The sequence below is a fragment of the Xyrauchen texanus genome, chromosome 4, assembly GCF_025860055.1.
Source record: "Xyrauchen texanus isolate HMW12.3.18 chromosome 4, RBS_HiC_50CHRs, whole genome shotgun sequence".
Lineage (NCBI taxonomy): Eukaryota > Metazoa > Chordata > Actinopteri > Cypriniformes > Catostomidae > Xyrauchen > Xyrauchen texanus.
The window spans coordinates 22,389,177-22,412,695 of NC_068279.1; the positions used below are offsets into that span (position 1 = coordinate 22,389,177).

Genomic DNA, 23,519 nt, shown 5'->3' on the forward strand with positions numbered 1-23,519 from the left:
AATCCTCCGCAGTCGGCCTTTATCCCTCTCGGGAGGCTTAATTAGCCTGATAAGGGACCGGGTGTGTATGATCACGACCTGGCCCCGCCCGCCACCCTGTCACAACCCTAAAATAGCAATTTAGCTAATGTACATAATATTGGCTGCAGGGATCAACTGAAATAAACAGCAAATTAAAGAAAGCCTTGATTTTATACATCACAGTATAAACAGATAATACAAGTTAAGTTAATAACAAGTGATTTTGTTTTATTTAAAACCAAAATCCATTTTAGTAAATGTAATATCTGAAGTTTACTTCACACCAAACTGCCATGTTGGAAACAGACCATCCATGTGACCTTAGGTTCTCCAATCACGAGAGCAACAAAGGAATTGTATGGATATGAGGTAAATGAGTGTAATTGAGTAGCACATAATCAAGGATCTTGGATTTTGGTAATTTAATGACTGATTCCATACAAGGAATTAAATTTGGCACATCTATTCCGCTGTCTCCTCTGTAAGACTGACCATCCAACACATGTCTTTGTGCTTCACTGCAACTCTTACAAAATGTATTATTGAAGCTTGCTCCTGATTCCCTTATTTGTATTAAGGGAACATTCACGTAAAATGAAAAATTTGTATTAGTTTCAAAAGCAGTGAAATTAACTATAAGCGCTCTGTTTGATTGAGAGCTGTCAAATGTTTATTGTGTCCAAGCCTTATAAGATACTAGCTCGGAATAATATTCTTTGTTATGATCACTTATGGTAAACAAACATTTTGTCATAAACAAAAATCAAGATAAAAAGTATTTACGACATTCAAATGCAATAATTGCAAAAGTTATTTAATTACCTTTTCAGTGGATTCCATATCGGTGTTTAAGGTAGATAATAACAATTTTTTTTTAAATCAAGGATCAGGAGGTTGTTGTCTGATTGGACTTCTGTTTACAGTTAGTTCTTTCCTATAAAGAACATCTATTTGATTTCACATAATACTGTATATACACAATTTGAATAAAATGTAGACAAACTCAAAAGAAAACATTGCACAATTTAATACTGAAAAACAATTTGATAAAGCTTGCTCAAAGATATCCGATAATAAGCAAAATATTAAACATCAAAATAAAATCCTATATTACATTACCAACAACCATAAATTACAAGATCCCTGAAATCTTTTGAATCCAAATATTTGGTACATTTGAAATACATGGTTCCAGGCACCCAGTATCATGCAGGTTAAATTTCATTAATGTCCATTGTCATTCATATTCATAATAAAAAAAAAATACTGAGGAAATATAAAGCATCTGTCATCAAATCCTGATTAAGCTTAAGAACGGTACAATTTATTCTCTGTGATGCATTAATCTGGGTTATGCATGCATGTTCATTTTCTGGGGCCTGCACAATAACATAAAAAAGTATTAATTCTGAAAGGTCATTATAATTTAATAGCTGAAAGAGAAGTCACAAAGACTGCAGTTTTCTACACATCCCAGTGACTCCAGAGGCTTTCACTTGACTGGAGTGTTAAAGTGCCACAGAGTGTCTAAGATCAAGCAATGCATAGGAAAGTCATAAATAAATAAAAATGAACAACCAAATGTTAAAATCCTACACACACTTTTAAGATAAAATGAAAAAGCACAACACCAAGCATTTCAATTAAAACTACAGTGGCAAAAGGAATAAGAGAGAAATGTGGTGTGAAATCTCCATACTGTCTGTGCAACATTTATAGAGATCGATATATACACACATATTATATATACACTCACCTAAAGGATTATTAGGAACACCATACTAATACTGTGTTTGACCCCCTTTCACCTTCAGAACTGCCTTAATTCTACGTGGCATTGATTCAAAAAGGTGCTGAAAGCATTCTTTATAAATGTTGGCCCATATTGATAGGCTAGCATCTTGCAGTTGATGGAGATTTGTGGGATGCACATCCAGGGCACGAAGCTCCCGTTCCACCACATCCCAAAGATGCTCTATTGGGTTAAGATCTGGTGACTGTGGGGGCCATTTTAGTACAGTGAACTCATTGTCATGAGTTTTCAAACCAATTTTAAATGATTCGAGCTTTGTGACATGGTGCATTATCCTGCTGGAAGTAGCCATCAGAGGATGGGTACATGGTGGCCATAAAGGGATGGACATGGTCAGAAAAATGCTCAGGTAGGCCGTGGCATTTCAACGATGCCCAATTGGCACTAAGGGGCCTAAAGTGTGCCAAGAAAACATCCCCCACACCATTACACCACCACCACCAGCCTGCACAGTGGTAACAAGGCATGATGGATCCATGTTCTCATTCTGTTTACACCAAATTCTGACTCTACCATCTGAATGTCTCAACAGAAATTGAGACTCATCAGACCAGGCAACATTTTTCCAGTCTTCAACTGTCCAATTTTGGTGAGCTCTTGCAAATTGTAGCCTCTTTTTCCTATTTGTAGTGGAGATGAGTGGTACCCAGTGGGGTCTTCTGCTGTTGTAGCCCATCCGCTTCTAGGTTGAGCGTGTTGTGGCTTCACAAATGCTTTGCTGCATACCTCGGTTGTAACGAGTGGTTATTTCAGGCAAAGGTGCTCTTCTATCAGCTTGAATCAGTCGGCCCATTCTCCTCTGACCTCTAACATCAACAAGGCATTTTCGCCCACAGGACTGCCGCATACTGGAAGTTTTTCCCTTTTCACACCATTCTTTGTAAACCCTAGAAATGGTTGTGCGTGAAAATCCCAGTAACTGAGCAGATTGTGAAATACTCAGACCGGCCCGTCTGGCACCAACAACCATGCCACGCTCAAAATTGCTTAAATCACCTTTCTTTCCCATTCTGACATTCAGTTTGGAGTTCAGAAGATTGTCTTGACCAGGACCACACCCCTAAATGCATTGAAGCAACAGCCATGTGATTGGTTGATTAGATAATTGCATTAATGAGAAATTGAACAGGTGTTCCTAATAATCCTTTAGGTGAGTGTATACACACATATTATATATATATATATATATATATATATATATATATATAGATCTGAAATGCAATGTCTTCACATGTGATCATGAGAGAAGGTCCATTAGGAATTTTACACATGAAGCCGTTAAGCTCTTCTTCAAGAATGTCCAATATTTCCGTAGCTGGTCACAAAGTCCAGAGGCACACAGGACCGACAGATAACTTTCTCACATCATGCCATGCTCTCCCTCTCCTCTGGTGGCCCGTTTGATAACTTATTCACTTTCTTAATGCCCTCTCCCATTACTGTTGAGGTAAATAACCTGCCATGAAAGAGAGAAGAGACATTAACAACAAAAACAATCCAAGCTCTCCATTAAGTAGCACTGTGTTTTCAGAGACTAAAAACTCTCACCCAATTTCTCACTTGCAGCACCATAAGGCGAACACTTTTGAATGACCAACAAAACAGGGGCTCTAGAGCTAAAGCTGCGTTTTTAGACCAGATTTGCTTACTTGTGTGGACATGAAGGAAGCTGATCCTGGATCAGTACTGTTTTTCTGAAAAAAACTAACTGAAAACAGGTCCTGGAAAAATTCCGACTGTCCTAATTTTTGAGGAAAGCCCTTCAGCTACTCATAACTTATGTTTTATTAATAAAAGACAGAATGTTTCTTTCAGAATAAACCAAAGTCTTAATAATCGTTATCATTTCTAATAAGGTTTGAACATTGAAAATGTACATATATTTTTCATACATGTAATTCACTTTCTGAATGATTTCTAGACCTTCTGAGTCACAGACTGAAACATCTAAACCACCATAATATTCACATTTTCATTTTCTTTTTTTTTTTGGTGGGTTTATCTCCCCTTTTAAGTTCCATGCGTGATTAAAATAATAAATTCTACATTACAAAAAAAAATTGACCATGAGTTCACTGGGTAAACATTCTTTATCAGAGGCAAATGTGGACAGAATGTTCTGAGACCAAGTGAGAGACAGAGAGACACACACACACACACGCGCACGCACACTATATGTCTCTACATCAGTATTACACAATTAGCATATGCTTGAGCTAACTGTATTAAATCTTACACTCATCATTAGTTGGATATATGATTTGCCATTTATAATTTTTAACTGCACCTCTTTGCATTTCATTTCTTTCCCACTCAATGCCCTTCTGTTCCTAATAATTATATGAACACAGATTGGACTGCATATGGCCATACTGGTAACAACAAACTGTTCACTGATTAGATGGAAAACACATCAGAGGACCTACTGTTGTTGAACCAACACAGGGTTCATCTTTTAATATGCATTTTAATTAAGGTCATTTAAAATGTACTGTGTATTGTTTAATAGAGGAGAAAAGCATTGTTGATAATGTCACGGTTAAACAAACAACTTCTCATGAATAAGCCCCATATATAAATATACAATATGTCCATATTATAGACATGCCAAGAGGCGGAGCCTCAAGGACACCATTAATGTCACTATTCCACTGCAATTTATAGTTTGACTCGCCTCAACTCTACTCGCTTTACTTTTCTGACCTTGCATTTCCACTGCAGTTTAGTGCCTCCTCAGCGTGGGTGGGATTATAGGCTGATCGTCATAGTTGTGCCGCCTCTACTGCAGTGACATCATCTTAAATGCAACACAAACTGACCAAAACAATAACACAACCGCTAGCTGTTAGCTACTAGCTCATTGTGCTGCATAAAGCAGTTTTTGCATGGTGATTTTATACAAGTGTAACAGTTAAATTGGCCTGGTTGTTTTAGAAGCAAGCTTCCAGTAGCTGGTCAACTAAATAAAGTGAAGCTTTCAAGCAGAGTATAGAGTTAACGTAACAAAATGTACCATCCTCCATCATGAGTCCAGGGCACTCTAACTCCCATTGCTCACCGGGTTTAGATAGCGTCCATTTGGTCGAACCACTTCATCTTTTCTTTGATGGTTCTGTAGTCACTTTTAAGTTTTTTTATTTTATTGTATTTTTTTTTACTTTTTCCTACACTGTTGGTAGGTCCGGTGGTAGCCGTGTGCGGCCAACAGCTGAGACACTTCCTCAGAGACTTTTTCGTTTCGCTCATCGTTAATGAGTGGACCATCTGCACCTCGTTTATTGACCATGGCGTGGTTTTGCGCACAGCAATTTTTTTTTCACAATTCGAAAGTCGCGTGAACAAATTATACTGCTATTGCGGTTACTAACTTTAAAACTAGCGGGTTGATGCCGCGTGTCGGAAATCCAGTGTTGCTGGTAGTGACGATTCTCCCTGACCAATCAGTGATCTGCAGGATTTTGATGTCACATGTAGTATCGGCTCAGCTCACTTGGAAAAAAAGTATCAGGTACTATCCACAGACCCCCCCAAAAATTTTTTTTAAAAAAAGCGAGCAAAGTCGAGTTGAGTCGAGTTGAACTGTGCAGTGGAAAAGCCCCATAAGAGGACACTGAAGATTTCAGAAAGACATGAGTCAAACTGGATGCAAATATGTCAAAGAGAGTTCAAATATAGGACACTGATACACTTAGGATAATGGATAAATTACTTAAATTTTAGGATGCAATGATGCTGTAAATTCAATGGTTCTCGAGTAATCCAAAACTCATGCAACAGAATATGATCTCAGCAGGGATCAACTTCAAGGAGACTGTGAAAACAATCACCACATGGCCAGAGACTACAGTGCCATAACAGGTCTCCACTGAAACAAAGCATAAAATGCCAGGAACCTGTTAAAAATGCCACTAAAAGTGACAAAAACTCCCCCGAAATTCTTATGTGTTTTATGTCATGGAATGCAGTGGCTAGACCCAATTGCAGAGTAAAAGGGGATGTATTTATAAAAAAACAAAAGCCAACAAACTCCCACAAGGGGGAAAAATAAAACAAACTACCACGTAGGGGAAAACAAACAATCCAGGGCTGGAGCAGAGGGAAACAGGACCAACCAGACCAGACAAGGCCAATGAGGAACAAACAGGACTGATTACACAAGACCGACTGGATCACACAAGACTGGAAACAAGACGAACTGGCATTGGACAGCAAACACGAGGAGACAAAAAAAAGGGAGAGAATGCAAGACAGAGAGACACATGGCAAATGCCTCACGATGCACGCAACAGGTGACAAAAACAAGACAGTGTGTATGTGTCCCGTGCGAGAGTTCGGCCACACACACACACACACACACACACACACACACACACTCGACACCGTAGACTGAAAAAAACGAACCTCAGCACTACGTGAAGACAGCTCGCAACCCGGGTGCGCAACACAACGTGAGTGCGATGCAAGGCGCACCAGTGTTCGCGAGAGACAGACAAACTATTGCAGTGAGTGCATGCTGCCAAGATGATATTAGCGCGATGCACCCACATCAATAACAGACAGACAAGGAGCATGAGTGTCTGGATCCTGAAACCAAACCAGACAGGAAGTCAGGATCCAGACACCGTGCTCCCGATGTGAAACAAGATGGACTGAAGAGCACATGGCAGGGAACACAATCGAAACCGCCGCTCACACAAAGACAGACACGAAACACAAGACAGACATGGGATGATAATACCACAGTCAAAAACACAGTCTGACAGTGACACGACCGCGACAGTGCACTTCCCCCGGCGTTCCAACATGGGAACGTCAAACAATATATAAGACAGACAAACAAGCACTAACATAAAACAGAACACACACAACAGAAAGGGAGGGAAACCAAAAAGAGGGAACTTAAGGAAAGGGGCAGGGTCTAGTGACCTGGGAGGAGTCATCAGAGCAGAGGCAGGGTCTATGGCCTGGAAGGTGGTCTCAGGGCAGAGGGGACAGTGTACTAGGTGAAGGCTGAGGCAGAAACTCAGGGGGCGGAGCCAAGAAGGCTCAGGCACTGGCCGCTTCAGGGGAACTGCCTCTGTGGCCGTGAACACTAGCAGAGACTGGGAAATGGCCCCTTTGTTCATGAGCTGTGACAAGGGAACCACCTCCATGGCCATAGGCAGTGGCACAGTAAACTGCTCTGTAAACAATTCTGGAAAACTTACTTGTGTCATACACAAAGTAGATGTCATAAACAACTTGCCAAACCAATAGTTTGCTAATATTAAATCTGTGGAGTGATTAAACAAATTAGTTTTAATAACTTCAACCTAAGTGTATGTAAACTTCTGACTTCAACTGTATATAAGAAAACGTATGCTAATACATTGATTAAAGTGTTTAAGTATATGAGATTACTTTTTATATGATAAGAAAACATGAAAACATATACCCTCATTAAGTTAAATAAAATGCCCCTGAAAATCAAATCCAGGTGGCAAATATTGCCCCTTAATTTAAAGTTCGTTTCTGTCTTAATTACAGAGAGTACCTCACACTCTCAGATGTGGTGAGATCTTGGTTTTATTTTATGGAACAAGCATCACACAAATAAAATCACCCCTGATTCAAAAAAGGTCTAATGTACATTTATAAAATGTTAAAATTCTTTAAAAATCTGGTAGGTGTATTTTCATTACCAGGCAAATAATTTTGCTCTCAACAAAAACTCCAGTTAGTTCATCAGGCAAATATTCATGCCCAGTGTTAAAGCTGAATTAATAATTTAAATTTAAAGTAATTTCTCTGCCACTAATGTTACCAAAAAGAAAATTGTTTCAAACAGCTTTCCCCAAATATTATTTCCATCTATCATTAGTCAAACTAACAGATAGTCCCACTACACTGGTTGAGTCAATGCTGCTGTATCAGGTGGTCAGGATGCTCAAACATACAGAGCAATGTTTTGATAGCACCACAATGTTTAAAAGTTTTGAGGAAATTGACCTATGAATGGTTTTCTTATAGTTGTCCCAGCAAATTAAGCTGGGATAGTATAAAGCATCTAACACCTAAAATGTACACACATTAGCATTGATAGTTCCATAGAAATGCAATGTTTTAATAAAAAATCTTGTTTACCTCAAATATTTGCATTTGGTATGAAAGGGCCTTAGCAGTTAAGCTAATATTAGATAACATTTTGCAAATGAAAGAAAATTGGAAGGCAAATATTTGTCATGAAATAAAAGCAACAACAGGCAGTTTGAACCCAAACTCTGAAAGCTCATGAGAGCATTGCTCTTCATTTCCGTGGTTACCCTCATCCATCTTATCTGTGTTCTTCGTAAGACTCAATGAGGACAGCTGAATCAGGCCGCACCCAAGTTATCCAAAAAAGTTTCAGGAAAATAGGCCACAAGGCAGTATTCTGCCCATTCAGTTTGTGAGGAGGGGTTGTGAGAGTAAAGCATGTAGTCCTGTAAGGTAGGTGGGAGAGATAAGTGAGATGAGGGGAAGGAGAAGTGGGGGATAGTGCATGCAAGGAACAAGGACATATGAATTCACAGTGCTATTTTGGGAAGTGCTGGGATAAGGGGGTAAGGATGGATAGAGCACAAACCGCCTGAGGGGACGCTGAATGCTGGGTGAATGGGAGATGGAACTTGGGGGAATGGGGGAGGTTGTCAAGGAACAGAAAATGACTTGGACATCAGGGAGTGGAGAGACCCTAGAAAGAAAATAAGAAGGATGGGAAAAGGGACCATAGAGATTAAAGGAGAGAAGGAAGACACGGCTATTAAAACACACTAAATTTGGTAAGGCAGCACAGATTAAGCCAGTGGCAAAGCTTTAGTATAAGGAGAACATGACCTGCATGGAAGCGAGGACAGGAGCATGTGTGCATGTAAATAAACTTGGGGCATGACAGGTGCTCTCAGCTAGGGCATGTAATGAGGATGCTACCAGATCCTCCGATCCTCTGGGCTTCTCCTTGAGCCATGACAGGTGTCAGGATCATTGCAAGCCTGTGTGTGTGTGTGTGTGAGCAGATCGCAGCTGGTAATGGAGTGCAACAGGGCTATGGTATGTAATAGAGCTGCGCGCACTAGGAGTGGGTAAAAATATAGTTTTTCCGATCAATCGCAATCTTCATTTGATCTGGATACCGGTTCTTAAATCCCAAGATCGATCTTTCACTCAATGCGCAACCCTCTACTACAATGAGAGGAAATCCCTTGCATTTGAAACCAAATATCGTGCCATGTGACTAAAGTGAATATATTTGGCAACTGGCGGGTAAATGATTACATTTCACTCACCAGTAATTGTGTAGTTTAGTCGTGAAGTGATAAGCAGCGAGATCCTTTCACAGCATGTTGAGAGTAAAAGTTAATAAAGCATGTCCAATATGAGATCCACACAATGCATTTGTCATTGAATACTGTCTCTATTAATACCTTTTCTGTTCAAGTCATTTGTTGATCAAAACAACAACAATATTGTTTTTTTTCATTTTAATCATGCATCGCACAGATGAGTTAAAGCCATTAGAGTCCTCTTTAGTTAACATGCGCTAATTTAAAATCTGTATCAATACCCAGCCCTAGCGCACACTCACACATACACAAAGACTAAAATTACTCAAGTAACAGTCTACTATCAGCTCTTCTCCATCTGTTGTGTGCAAAAATGGCACCTGAAATCACTGGTTCTCTGTGCTTTAAAACGCTTATTGCTTTTTACACCTTTAAATAGACAAAACAGTTGAAAGCAATAGAAAAGGTAAGAGGAGAGAGAAAGAGAGAGAGAAAGAGAAAGAGAGAGAGGGGGACACAACGCAGGCATCGAACCTGCGTTCCCCTGGAAGCATCACATCTCCGTCATATTAAGAGCATGTGTGCTACGTCACAGCTATTGTAAAAAATGTTTTAATGTGAAAAATCCAACCCTGAAAATCCAATTACTGTAATCCAAAACTATAGTATCCACACATATATCACTCCATCACACAGTGTGTTCATTAATTTGCTGATTTCTATCATATACACTAACCGATCACTTTACTAGGAACACTTCTACACCTACTTATTTATGCGATTATCTGATCAGTCAATCATGTGGCAGCAGTTCAATGCATATAATCATGCAACTGAGGCTGCAGTGGGCCTACCATCTGTGTAACTCAGCAGGAATCAAGATTTATCAGACCAGGCTATGTTTTTTCAGTTTTTAACTGTCCAGTTTTGGTGAGCCTGTACCCTCTGTAGCCTAAGCTTTCTGCTCCTGGCTGACATAAGTAGAACCTGACATGGTCTTCTGCTGTTGTAGACCATCTGCCTCAAAGTTTGACATGTGCATTCTGAGGTTCTATTCTGCTCATTACAACTGTACAAAGGGGTTATCTGAATTACAGTAGCATTTCTGTCAGCTCAAACCAGTCTGGCCATTCTCCATTGATCTCTCTAATCAACAAGGTGTTTCTGTCTGCTGAACTGCTGCTCACTGGATGTTTTTTGTTTTTGGCACCATTCTGATCAGCTCAAATCTTTATGATTCTGCTGCCACACGATTGGCTGATTAGATAATCGCATAAATATGTAGGTGTACAGGTGTACTTAATAAAGTGCTCGGTGACTGTAGATGCACAGGCAGCTGTTTATTTATGAAGGATTGGACATGTTTAATGGCATTTATCATTTCTTACACATTGTCCATCTCAATGTCGTCTTCTTCCACAGACAGCAGTAGATAGGGGTTGTAGGATGCTGGCTGGAATTTGTGTCCAGTTAAGAAGAAGAAGGTCAGAGTGGCCAGCTCATCCAACAGCTAAGAAAAGGAGGAAATAGTAAATGTATTAATTAATGTTGAATGATTGTACATGTGTTTATTTGTGAAATTTGTGTTTTTCTTTGAATGTTGAAAATTATAAGGGTTTGTAAAAATCCATGAATGGATTTTATTAACAGTTTTATTTATCATTTCATTTATTTAATTGCTGACACTAACCTGAAAGCATAACTTAATGGTGCTAATTGATGACACCTTGGCTGCGTCCAAATTTGTATACAGTCAGAGTGCTGCATTTGATTATTAACATATTTCTCAGCCAGTAAGAAAGTACATTCTTTAGGTATGCAGGTGAGTAGTATGCATACATTCATATGGTAACACGGGTATTGTAAATATATGATGTAGCAACAACCGCAAAAATAATATACTATGGTTTTGTAAAAACACTTTTGTTCAAACACTTACTACAGAAGAATCAAACAGGTAATTAAGACAGAAGAACAAAGCAAGAACCATGCTTTATATTCCCTTAATGAATCCTGTCATAGACTGTTGACATGCATTTGGAAGAACTTCCTGCAGATTTACCTTAGAATTTGGCTTGTCACAAGGACTTATTGCACAAAATGTTGTAAGCCTCTAAGAAAGATTTGCATAAATGAAGGTGAAACAGACTCCAGTCTCCATTAACTACCTTTAATGAAAATATATATACTACCTATTGCTAAAATGATCCTAGTATATTGTTTTGAACTTACATGCATTCAGTGTGAAAGTGGTCCATAGGGATGCATTGTTTTGTTTTAACATCTTTAAAGTCTATGCTTGTTGTGAATTGAGTCTTTAATGCACTTTTATAAATGTTCCGGAAATGTTTTCTGTTAAATTCGTAAAGTTTGACGAAAACTGCTATCACTCACCTGGTAGAGCCACTGCCACTGGAAGGGGACAATGACCTTGATGAGACTGGCAATGATGCGGGTGAAATAAATATAGCATACAATCTGTGAAAGAGAAAGAAAGAGCGGGTAAGAAAAGAAGATAGAGACAGAGGAGTGATACATTTATCTAAAGGATTAGATAAATGTTTAAATTATGTAAGACAAGACATTGAAATGCAAAGAGGCCATACATTGACAAAAGTAGATTTTCATAAAGGAACATTACCAATACTATAATAGACAGATGTCACTCAGGGTCATCGCCCAAATGGTGCAATGAATATGTTGGCATTTGTTAATATCCATGATAATTAAACTCTTTGGGGTGATGCAGTTGAGTGAAATTCACATCAAGGCAGCCTATAATTTCTTAAGTGCAATAAAATCCCATAAAAGTCCTGTATTTATACACAGCCTCTGATGAATGAATGCATTTCAAATGAGACCACTGTCACTATTTAATAAGTCTAGGAGAAATAAGTCTAATAAATATGCCATGACAAAGAGTCAACCCCACACAGAAGCAAGCACCAGGCACGTTTCCATTTGAAAGCTGTGTGTCTGAATGTCTAGATAAGAGTGAGAATGACAGATAGTGAGAGACGGTGTAGTGAATACATACCATCACATAGTAGTGCCTAAAAAGTTTCAGTTGAGCCAGATTGATGGCAGCTACAACGAGAAAGACAAAAAACAAACTATTAAGAATAAAGCAGAGAGTGGACATGTTGTCCTGTAACCTTACATGCTTCAATTACTGTGGTTCTCACTCCTGCTGTGAAAACGGTTAATATCAGTAGGCAATCAAAGTCACATTTTTGTCGAGTGTGAAGGAGAGGCAGAAGATGAAAGTTCTTGGCAGCACTGAAACAATTACTATTTGAGGGGAAAAAAAGAGAGTGGTGACCATCTGGAGAGAACTTTTTTAGGTATCTTTTCAATAAAGCATTATAATTATATGTATAGTAGAAGTTATGTACTGTATATTGTTGCACAACCATGCTTTGCTTTTGTATTATAAGAGTATTTGGTATGAAATATTGTGGCTAAATATGACCAATTTTGTGATTTTTGAGAGACAGCATAATTTTTCCACAGTGGCAAAAATTAGGACACAAACACTGGGGCTATGGGAATAACCTGCTTGATACAGAGTTTTGATCACACACTGCTCGCACGCATAAACCCAACATTATTGGTTGGAAAAAGTCATTGTAAGCATTTTGTAAACAGACATAATAGGGATCACAAAGACTTTAACATAAAGACAGCATGACCTGAAATCACCTTTTTTTCTAGCTACTGCAAAAGTCTGAGACAAAGCACAGCAGGAAGTTGTCATCAAAACCTGTAAAACTCTTTCCATATAGTGTTTTTTCTTAGCAGGGGGTTTAATTTATTTTTTACATATTATAGGATTAAACTACTGGTCTGGGATAATTGTTCGGTCATTTTCCGGCTATATGTTATAAGTTTAACTTGAAGCAAGTAGACTGTCAAAATAAGACAGAATATTATTTCTGTTTAATTATAGTTACTTTTTCTCTCACTGCGTATTTGTTATTTAAATTGATGCTTTGGTAAAAGTATACAAAACAGTCATGCTAATTAGGTGCTTTAAAAACAATTATTAAGCTGGGATACAAGTGATGTAAGCATGTACATTCATGTAAAAACTGCCTCACTAAAATCAGACTTGTCGGGACGGGAGGGGGTTTGGCATCTTCTTCCCAGATGATGGAATTTGCACAGATCCCTTGCTGCAGGGTTAAATCTGTATTTCTATTCCCTGGATTTGGGGGTAGGATAAATCATAGCCCAGGCTGGTTTCTCTGAGCTATGACATTTACAAGCTTCCTGGCATCTGCTGTCACTACAGGCAACAGTGCAAGGTGGCAGAGCACATGCCACAAACAGCATCACTGGCAGGATCAGTTTTTCCACCCCAAAACCATCAAGCAATAAAAGAGAAATTTATCAGTAAATACTTTTACTAGCACAGTCCTAACTAGATGTAGACTGATATATTGGTTTTACCAATTAAACACTGTGACAGTTTTCTTTTTTTTCTTTCTGGGATTTTTGTTGGCACAATATACTGCTGGGATTTTATTTATTTTGGACTCATGTAGCCTCAATGTCTGTGCCCGTCATTCTATAAATTCTACAAATGAATTTGAAAAACGATCGGTCAATTAATCGGTTATCTGCCTTTTCCACCACCTCGTTCAACCTCTAGTCCTTTAAAGTGAGTTACAGTCAAAATTTAATAACTAGTCCTTCACAATGCATCATGGGAGTGTGCCATCACTTTAAGGCACCTTTCGTGGCTTTGTTGTCCACGGTTCTCTGATTGGTGAAGCTTTCTCTGCTGGACCATGGGTAATGTATTTTTTTTTGCCATTAATTACGATATCAAACCCAATTTTTAAACAATGAAGTTGAAATAACGCAGACGATTGCTTCAGTTGAAGCATATACCATTGATGAACAACCTCGTAGCTCAAGGTATGTCTGCCTCTAAAGGTTTAATAGTTATTTTTGAAAGTCAATTCATATGGGATACATTATTGGGATTTTTATTTCTGGAACCATACAGTTGAGCTCTCTGGTGCTCATGAAGCTCAGACACCCAGAGATGCACGGCATCCGGGTGGGACCCAAAATTTCATGTTTAGAGTCTCTTGTCCAATGATAATCGATCTTTCGCTCCAGTGAACTCAATGGGACGTGTATCTGCCTTAGACTCCCATTGAAACACGGCTCCAATGGGGTTCTATGAGTTGTGCATTCACTAACCCCGACGGACAGAATAGAATGAACATCGCAAAAGTGTTGCATGCTATTGCACACTTTTATCACCTAAAATATTGAACTGGGACCATAATTATCTGAATTATTGAGAGATTATATGCAATTTGATAAGCACGTCATTGCAAAATTTTAATGAAATTTTAAGGGAACAATACTTCCCGAGTAGTCTTAAAGCAATCGCCACTGTTAAACTTGTGTTTCAGCTGCATGTCTTGAACTGTGCATTCATGTGCACAATTGAAATTCATGGTGTAAAGACTTATGAATATAATGCAGTTATGTTATAATAAGTTATGTAGAGAACAGCCAACAGTGACAGCTCAAAACTACCAAAGAAAGCATTAGGAAAGTCATTTAAAATGACTTAAATGTTGAAAAAATGAGCAACAACATTCATGGATGATTGTACGAAGCCCCTTAAAAATGGTAGATATGAATTTTGTATGAGATGGTATCATCAATGTTATTTCTGTAATTCTGACTGAAAATTCCTCTGTTATTTCAACATACCTTTCCCATCTGTTGCTGATGCCTCTTGTAAATGTCTTATGGACCTATCAATCCAAAACAAATATTAGACAACATCAAACAAAAGGAATGGCCAAAGTCAACTACTAAAAGATAAAAAAAGCAATAAGAGCTAACCATATATTCCTATGATACAAACATTGGGTCTATTAGTCTAGAAATTATAATTAAAAAAAGGTCATCTGGGCCACATCAAAAGGACAGGCAAGAAGACAACTTACCAGACGACTGGGAAGAGAATTGCCCCGCAGCACAGCAGATCTACCAGAAACAGGATCTCCATCCACAGACCATACTCGCTGGAGCCCTCCTCTGTGGACTCAATAATGATGTATGCCACATTGGCCAGAACCTGATATCACAAGGCCAAAACTGTAACATTACAATCATTACTTCTTGTTATCCTCAGAGGCTAGAAGTACCATATAGTGTAAATATCTGCTAATGTCTTAAAAACATATTTCAATGTTTCATCACACATTTTAGTGCATATTTAGTCACTACACAACACTTTGCAGAAACACTACAATGAGCGGGTGTTTACAAGTAAACAAAAAGACCAATACCTGCAGGGGAATGACAATCATGAAGATCTTCTTGTCCTTATCTGAGAGGATATGCTTGACAAAGGCCCAGCCGGTTCCTATTAAAGCTATAGTAATGAACAACAGCGCCCCCTTTAGTCTGCACAAAACAAAAAGTTTGCTAGTAAATGATGGTACAGGAGACTTTTACCAAAACTCAAATAACAACTTAAATACTTTTTCTTAGAGCAAAAACATATCTGTGCTGTCATGATGATTCAGGATTTTTCTTATTTGACAGTACCGTATTCCCGGCTTGAACTTACAGGTGAGTAATGTAATAGACCACAGCCCAGCCTTCGATAGGAAAGCCCTGATTGGAAATGTAGTAGTAGTCAATCTGTAACATAAGAATATCATGTTTTAAAAAAACAATGTAATGCATAATATCAGCCTGCTTTTTGCTTCATGTACCTAGCTCCAGCATTGTTGAAGACCTTATCTGAACAAATTATAAAGGTTTTGCAAGAACAGTATACTGTTTTTATAGATCAAAGCATGTAGAATGTCATCCCAATCCCTCTGCCTTTAAACCGGTTACTAAAAATCATGGTCAATACAATTGAATGGTTCACAAATGATGCTTTAAAAGGGTAATGACAAGTCTTTTTTTTATTTTAATCTGTTCCTTGAGGTTAAATATTTGGATTTGGTACAGCTTCTCCTTTAAGACTTGACACTAAACGCCCACTCTTATGATTGACTCTTGACTGACCTGCTTGCACCTTGCATCTCACTGCTCACCGCTACTGGGCAGGGCTATGGAATTGATCAGGTGAAGTAGTCGTTGATGTGTTGTTGTGGAGGTAGTCAGATGCAAATGTCTACCACAGTGTCACATCATCTCAATTGGGGCTTTTCCACTGCACGGTACAACTCTTTTTCAACAGTACCAGGTACTTTTTTTAGTACCCCCTTGGTTGAGGTTCCAAGCGAGCAGAGCCGATGCTAAATGTGATGTCAAAATCCTGCAGATCACTGATTGAACAAAGAGACCCAACTAAAATATGATATCAACCCGCTAGTTTTTAAAGTTAGCAACAGCAATAACAGAATCGTTTGTTCACGCGACTTTCGAATTGTGAAAAAAGAAATGGCTGAGCGCAAAACCACGCCATATTCAATAAACAAGATGCAGACGGTCCATTCATTAGCGATGAGCGAAATGAAAGTCTCTGAGGAAATGTGGGAGGTCACGGCTACCTACCAACAGTGTAGGGAAAAGTAAAAAAAAACATAAAAGTGACTACAGAAGCATCAAGGAAATGTGGAAGTGGTTCGACCAAATGGACGCTATCTAAACCGGCGAGCAATGGAGAGTGCACTGGACTCTCATGATGGAGGATGGTACATTTTGTTACGTTAACTCTATACTCTGCTTGAAAGCTTCACTTTATTTAGTTGACCAGCGGAAGCTTGCTTCTAAAACAACCAGGTCAATTTAACTGTTACACTTGTGTAAAATCACCATGCAAAAACTGCTTTATGCAGCAAAATGAGCTCAGAAACGTAAATCGAGTAGAGTTGGGGTGAGTCGAACCATAACGTGCAGTGAAAAAGTGCCAAATGTGGAAACCACCTTGGTTTCAACAAATGCATTTCTTTTTTTGGCAATTTTGAGTTCTCAAACTTACAGTATGTTTTTATAGTTAAATGACCTCTTATATATTAAAAGATCAAGGATTTGATTCCTCATGTCATGACCCCTTTAACCCATCCCTTGATTGATGGTAAAGGGTATAACTAAAAAAGAAAAAGAAAAAAAAAAATGTCCTGTAATATACAGTATATGCACAGATATATATGGGGCAAAAACTCACCGCATGGAAAATAAGGGAAAGTGATTTTGTGAATGGAAGAGCAGCCATCAGCCAATGTATCTTGTAAACATCAGCACTTTAAGACACAAAGCAAGAAAAGTACAATCAATCAAATAAAATCAATAATCTGTTTAACTTATTTTTTAATGTACACAGAAATGTTTTTGCTGCTCTCTACTGGTCATTTTATGTAAGAGGTACAAAACAGTCAAACAGAAAATGTAACTGAAAAATAAATAAGACAAACCTTCTAAATTAGCACTTACCTATTAGTGCGCAAAACATGAACCCACAGGCTGCCAATGAGGAAGAAGAACATGGACATGCAGATGTAAAGTTTAGGCAAAGGAATCTGTCCAGCAGAGAGGTAGCTGTCTGGATTCTTCTCCTCTATGTTGATCTGAAATCATATCACAGTTTTATCTTGCAACAGTTCCACATTATAATCATACAATTGTATGTTAAAAGGCATTTAAACTACCTTGGTGGCTTTTCAGTGGGAGTCGCCAATTATTATACAATTTCAAATATGTTTAGAATTCATGCAAATTGCATATTATAAATTATGGATTGATTTGGTTCTCGATGCAATACAGCATCCCAATTGTACAAAAATATACAATATTTTAACAGTTATGTGAAACACCTGTTGACATACTGCAGCTATTGTGTATATCACTGCGCAGTACCCAGTGAACAATATTATGTTATTGTTTTTACATGTCAGGGATTGTTTTGTAGAGGAAAGATGGCACTTAATGAATTTCCTTTATAAAATAATGTTAATTAAAAATTCTGTCCTTATTATATTATCCAGTATCCATTTGCAACATTGTGAGTATAGACACAGCTGAAGGGGGTTCATTGATGACATTTCATGACATTTATGGTAATTGAGACTCACATCAATGCTGAAAGTCAGCACACCTGACATAGAGTTGTCCTGGTTTATTGGCAAGGAGTAGCAGTTATAGAAATACAAGTTATAAAGGCCTTGCTGTTCGTCTCTTGTGACATTGAAGTGAAACTAAAAAGAAAAACAAGACAGTCAGTTCAGAGTTCACAATTAGGTAAAGGTTAAAAGAAGTAAACTTAGAAACCTTGGAAAATCTTGAAATCAGAGGCTTAAAGAGCCCCGTGAGCTCTAAGCAACAGGTATATCAGTTCTTCCTAGGGCTGGGTATCAAGTTCGATACATTTTAGGCACCGACCGAATTGCCTCAAAACAATAGAGTATCGAAAAATGTCTTGTCGTTCGGTACCAAATTTCGATTTCTATAAATGTTATATAGAGAAACAAGTGGTTAATATCGTCAACGTCAGTGATAAGGATATAGCATGCTAGATGTGCCCAAAACTAAAAGTGCTGGTGATATTCTGTGTTTAGGCATCAAGGGAAAACACTAGTATCAGAAAATGGTTTGAGTTCCAGGGCTGAGAATGTTATAAGTAACATGAAGCGAGCCACAGCGACACCGGGAAAAGCGGTAATGATCCTGAATGTGTCGGAAAAAACAGCAAGAGACTGTCTGAACATTTTGTTTCTCTATATAACATTTATAGAGAGAAATGCACATTCGGGTTGAGTAAACAGACGATGATCTCGGGATCAATGATGGTCAGAGTGATCGACAATGCATTTGCCCATGTCATGACGATATTTGACTCGTTTTCCCATGAATCTATTAAATTATTATTATTAGACTATTTATTATCAAATTAATATTACAAATAATTTGTCCATGGACACAAAGACACACGTTTGAAGAAACACTCTTTATTATATTATTAAGTACAGATGACAGAAAAGATGTATATGTGCATGTATATGTGTGTGACATTCAATTATATACTACCTGTACATCGACTCTATCTATCACAACTGACAAAATCTCTGCTTGTGTGCATGAAATAAAAGATTGGCTTCATTCAAATTTTTTAAAACTTAACATGGACAAAACTGAGATTATTTTTACCGGACCTCCATCACTCACTAACATAATTCCTACTAACTTCACCTGCGAGTTTGCTGGCTCTCACATCAAACCATCTAGTACTGTTAAAAGTCTTGGTGTAATCTTTGACTCCTCTCTATCTTTCCATTCTCACATTAATTCTATCACTAAATCAGCATTCTTTCATCTACGTCGCATCGCTCAGCTCCGTCCCTTCAACAGTATCTCAGACGCTGAAACTGTCATCCATGCATTTATCACATCACGTCTCGATTATTGCAATGCACTTTTTATTGGCCTTCCTGCTAGCTCCATTTCCAAATTGCAATTCATTCAAAACTCTGCTGCTAGAATACTCACCCACACCAAGCGTTCTGCACATATCACCCCAATTTTGCATGATCTTCACTGGCTTCCTGTGGTTTACCGTATCAAATTCAAAATTCTCCTTCTCACTTTTAAATCTCTGCACAGCTTGGCTCCCTCCTATCTCTGTAATCTGCTTCACCCCTACGCACCGACTCGCTCTCTACGATCCTCCGACTCTAGCCTTCTCGTCGTCCCTCGGCATCGCCTTGTTTCGATGGGGGGCAGATCATTCAGTGTTGTAGCACCCAAAATATGGAACTCTCTACCCCGATCACTCTGTTCTGTTAACACTATCTCTGAATTCAAATCCATGCTCAAAACTCACTTATTTGCTGAATGTTATAACTCTTAAGTTGTACTGTTTTTTTTTTTTTTCCGCTGGGTGCTGTCCCATCTACCTAACCTTCTCATTTTCTGTACCTTCACTGTTATCTACCTGCTGTTGTTTTGTCTGCTGTCTTTGTCCTCTGCCTTTATTGTTGCTTGTCTATTGAAAGCGTCCTTGAGCTCTGGAAAGGCGCTATATAAATAAAACTTATTATTATTAAAACGTATTATTATTATGTATGACGCGCTGATATTGAGGCGTGCAGTCTCGTGGAACACGTGCATCTAAGGATCTCACACTTTGTTTCTGCCTTCCGATTTTTATTTTTTATGAGTGCTGCACATGACCTCAGACATCTCAGTTCAGGAAGTGATTTGAGTTTAGTTCACTTTATTTCCACAGAGCAGTTTATTTTGAACGCAACTCTGCAGCCTGTAAAATAATACAAAATGTAAAAAAATACAAAAATACGTTCACCTCCAACAATGATTTATATTTCCGTTATTATTATCATCATTATAATTATAATTTTTACATTTATAATTGTTTTTGTCTTCATTTGTGTAAGTAATTTCCCTCCAGCATGTTTAGATGGATTCTTGCTGACGGTAAATGGAAAGGTGGTTACGTATATATATATATATATATATATTTATCACTTTATTATTTATTTGCTTTTTCGTTTGGAGTGCAATATGAATTATAAAATGTATTTGTTTTTTATATATACATTTTATAAATACATTTTTTAATTTTCAATGCAAAATCAATATAGCAAGAATATTCACTAATCCCTCAGCCTGGAGGTTTCCGATGTAATTGGATATATATATATATATATATATATATATATATATATATATATATATATATATATATATATATATCATGAAAGAGGGAACAAAACGAATGTATTCACACACATGAAATATTTTCCTGGATAACAAAATACCTGACAGGTAGAGAATGCACGGATGAAGCTTCTTTGCCAGAGAGATGTTCACAACTGTTATAAAGCCATCTTTCAAAAAGTTGAAAAACACATTTTAAATGCACTTATTTTTTTTCCAGATTCATTTGAATTTAGAGTTAAAATAAATAAAATATAAAGTTCAAAGTTTGAAATCAAATTGTCTTGCTTTATTGTGTAAGATTAACCCTAACCATGCTTAATGAAATTGATCCCATAGTACCACCTAGCGTCCAACCATCGGTAATACCGGTGTTCGTCGTTTTCCTGCGGAGTTTTTGTTTCTTGACAAAAGTATTTAAAAAAGTAGCGTTTAGGAACCGGTAAAAATGTTTAAGGATATCCAACCCTAGTTCTTCCAGAAGGAAACTATGAGATTATTGTCCTGTAACACTACCATGCTAATATATATATATTATATATATATTATATATATTTTTTTTAATGTTTTTTTTTTTTTATCTAGGCTAAAGTACAAGATGTATGACCTACCTGAAAAGAGTAGACTTGGTCCTTGTTCTGAAGAGGATAGGTATCTAATGCCTTGTTCTGGAACGGAGTTATAAAATTAAAATCAGTTAATTCACAATTAAGAACATTTTAAGACTATGTAAAGTCCTGTGATCCATATTGAGCTATGTTTTTTTAGGCAGGTCTTACCCCAACATCTCGCTTGGATTTAGCAACCCCTGCAAATTAAATGGAGAAGTGAACAGAAAAACTTCACTGAAACTAGACTGACACCAAATATGAATGTGAACCAAAGATACAATTTCTTTACATGACAGGCTTTCTTGTACAATATAAAAGGGAGCAGCTCATAATGAAAGAATGCAACAAAAAATATGACTTTGTCTTGACATAAATGAGCACAAAAAATTGGAGAATGTCCTGGAAAACATCCGGACACAAACAGTAGAATTACACATAATCTCAATAGACTTCCACAATTCTGCCTAGCATTAACTTATCACTTGTCTTTATTTAGGGCAGTTTTTGAGGTAATGCTCATTTAAGTGTTTTGGACAGCAATAAATTTGGTCTAAGGAAATACCCCATGATGTGATTGACAATTCAGTAAAGAGAGACTTACCCTCAGGCTGAGATCCATCATCTGGTGTCTTGTCTGGGACCTCTTTCCCATTCTCAGCCTGCAGTTTTTCCTCTGTGTTTTTAAGCAAGACAGATATAATGTTGGGAATCACACCTGCCTCTGCTGAAGTCTTCTTCCTCACTCTGTGGGTATTGCAAATAAAAGCAGGGCATTCAGAAACTGCATAATATTTCCAGACTGATTTAGATTTTAATGAGAGAAGGTTTAAGTAACAGCTATACTTTTTTTTTCCCTCTCTTTTTTAAAAGCCCACTCACAGTTTATTTTTGAAGTCCAGCAAGAGAAGAACTCCTGCAAAATTACTGCTTGGATCTTTTTTCAGAGGACAATATTCAAGACCTTCATCCTGCATGTTTATAAAAAGACAAATTAAAAAATCCTTTAACTTTACTGAAAGATCATCCAAAAAATGTCAAATTTAACATTAGCTTTAATTTTATATTATACTGTTTGACTCATGTCATACTTCTGAGAGAGCCTTAATTTGCATAGCAAAAACAAAAAAAAAACTAAAAAACCAAAAAAACTAAAAACAACAACAACATTCAAATCATACCCTGTTCATCTATGCAATTAAAGAATCTACAAGCACAGTTATCAAATGTGACACCCAAACTATAAAGCAACTAACAGTAATACATTCAGTTTCATTAAGCATTTAGTTTGCCACAGAAGTTAAATGTATACGATATAAATATAGAAAAATAACATATTAAGTACAATATATTCATATGGACATAAGAAGACGGATGCTCACCAGATATGTGGAGAAGCCATAATTGCTCGCGCGATCTAAACTGAAACCAATCTGTAAAAACAATCACATCAGAAACTGTGAGGAGAACTCGTTTTCGGATTCATTCTGAGGAATAATGTTTTGCATAGAGCGAGAAAGACATGGCATTATTACAATGCATTGAATGAATCTCAAAGCCGACAATGTGGCTGACAGGGAAGAGACTCTCACCGTGGAGCTGTCAATGTTATCCGTATTTCCATGAGAGAAGCTTAGGCTGTTCATACTCATGCTCATGTAACCATCTTTATAAAAGCCGAATGTGTTCAGGTGGACCCGTTGACGGATGTCATCCTAAGACAAAACAAATGTATTTAGCGGCGAAGGAGTCTGAATCATTCGCTTAATGTGGCTTTCACTATCAAAACAAAACGATCAAGACTATGATCATAAGACAGCAGCATCTGTTGCTATTCAGGATCAGTGATGATAGCACAGCAGTAACTCTTTCTGTTTCTATATTTCCGAGTACATTTTAAGTATTTTTCAAACATACCTTAAGAATGAGGTGATGGAGTCGACACTGACTTTCTATGATAAGAGCCATAATAATTGCTTTAATAAATGTAAACATACACCTCTTCCCGGACGCCATGTTTAAAGCCGCTATACAAATAAAAGCAGGTCAATCGAATTATTATTTCCGGCTCACTGGGATAAAAAACGGCGCCCTCTAATGGCAAAGTTGGGT

At 37.6% G+C, this 23,519-nt stretch overlaps 1 protein-coding gene across 1 annotated transcript; it reads right to left on the bottom strand.

The window, feature by feature from the left end:
- Positions 1-853: 853 nt before the first annotated feature.
- LOC127643221 (protein GPR107-like) lies at positions 854-23,443 on the bottom strand. Its single transcript, XM_052125861.1, has 18 exons — positions 23,325-23,443; positions 23,000-23,122; positions 22,790-22,840; positions 22,290-22,378; positions 22,012-22,154; positions 21,579-21,607; positions 21,411-21,467; positions 18,201-18,323; positions 17,563-17,696; positions 17,297-17,372; positions 15,743-15,816; positions 15,459-15,576; positions 15,114-15,244; positions 14,875-14,918; positions 12,173-12,222; positions 11,530-11,613; positions 10,524-10,645; positions 854-3,290 (listed from the first exon to the last, which is right to left on the bottom strand). The coding sequence occupies exons 1-18, from the start codon at positions 23,421-23,423 to the stop codon at positions 3,200-3,202; spliced, it is 1,638 nt and encodes a 545-aa protein (XP_051981821.1). The 5' UTR covers positions 23,424-23,443; the 3' UTR covers positions 854-3,199.
- Between the last annotated feature and the right edge of the window lie 76 nt (positions 23,444-23,519).

What these genes read in the sequence shown, in the direction of transcription:
- LOC127643221 (XM_052125861.1), bottom strand. Translation starts at nt 23,423, where the DNA reads ATGGCGTCCGGGAAGAGGTGTATGTTTACATTTATTAAAGCAATTATT. An exon ending in ATAACATTGACAGCTCCACG is followed by an intron (nt 22,841 to 22,999) that starts GTGAGAGTCTCT and finishes TTGTTTTTACAG; the next exon opens with ATTGGTTTCAGTTTAGATCG. An exon ending in TTAGGCACTACTATGTGATG is followed by an intron (nt 11,614 to 12,172) that starts GTATGTATTCAC and finishes TCTCTTTCACAG; the next exon opens with ATTGTATGCTATATTTATTT.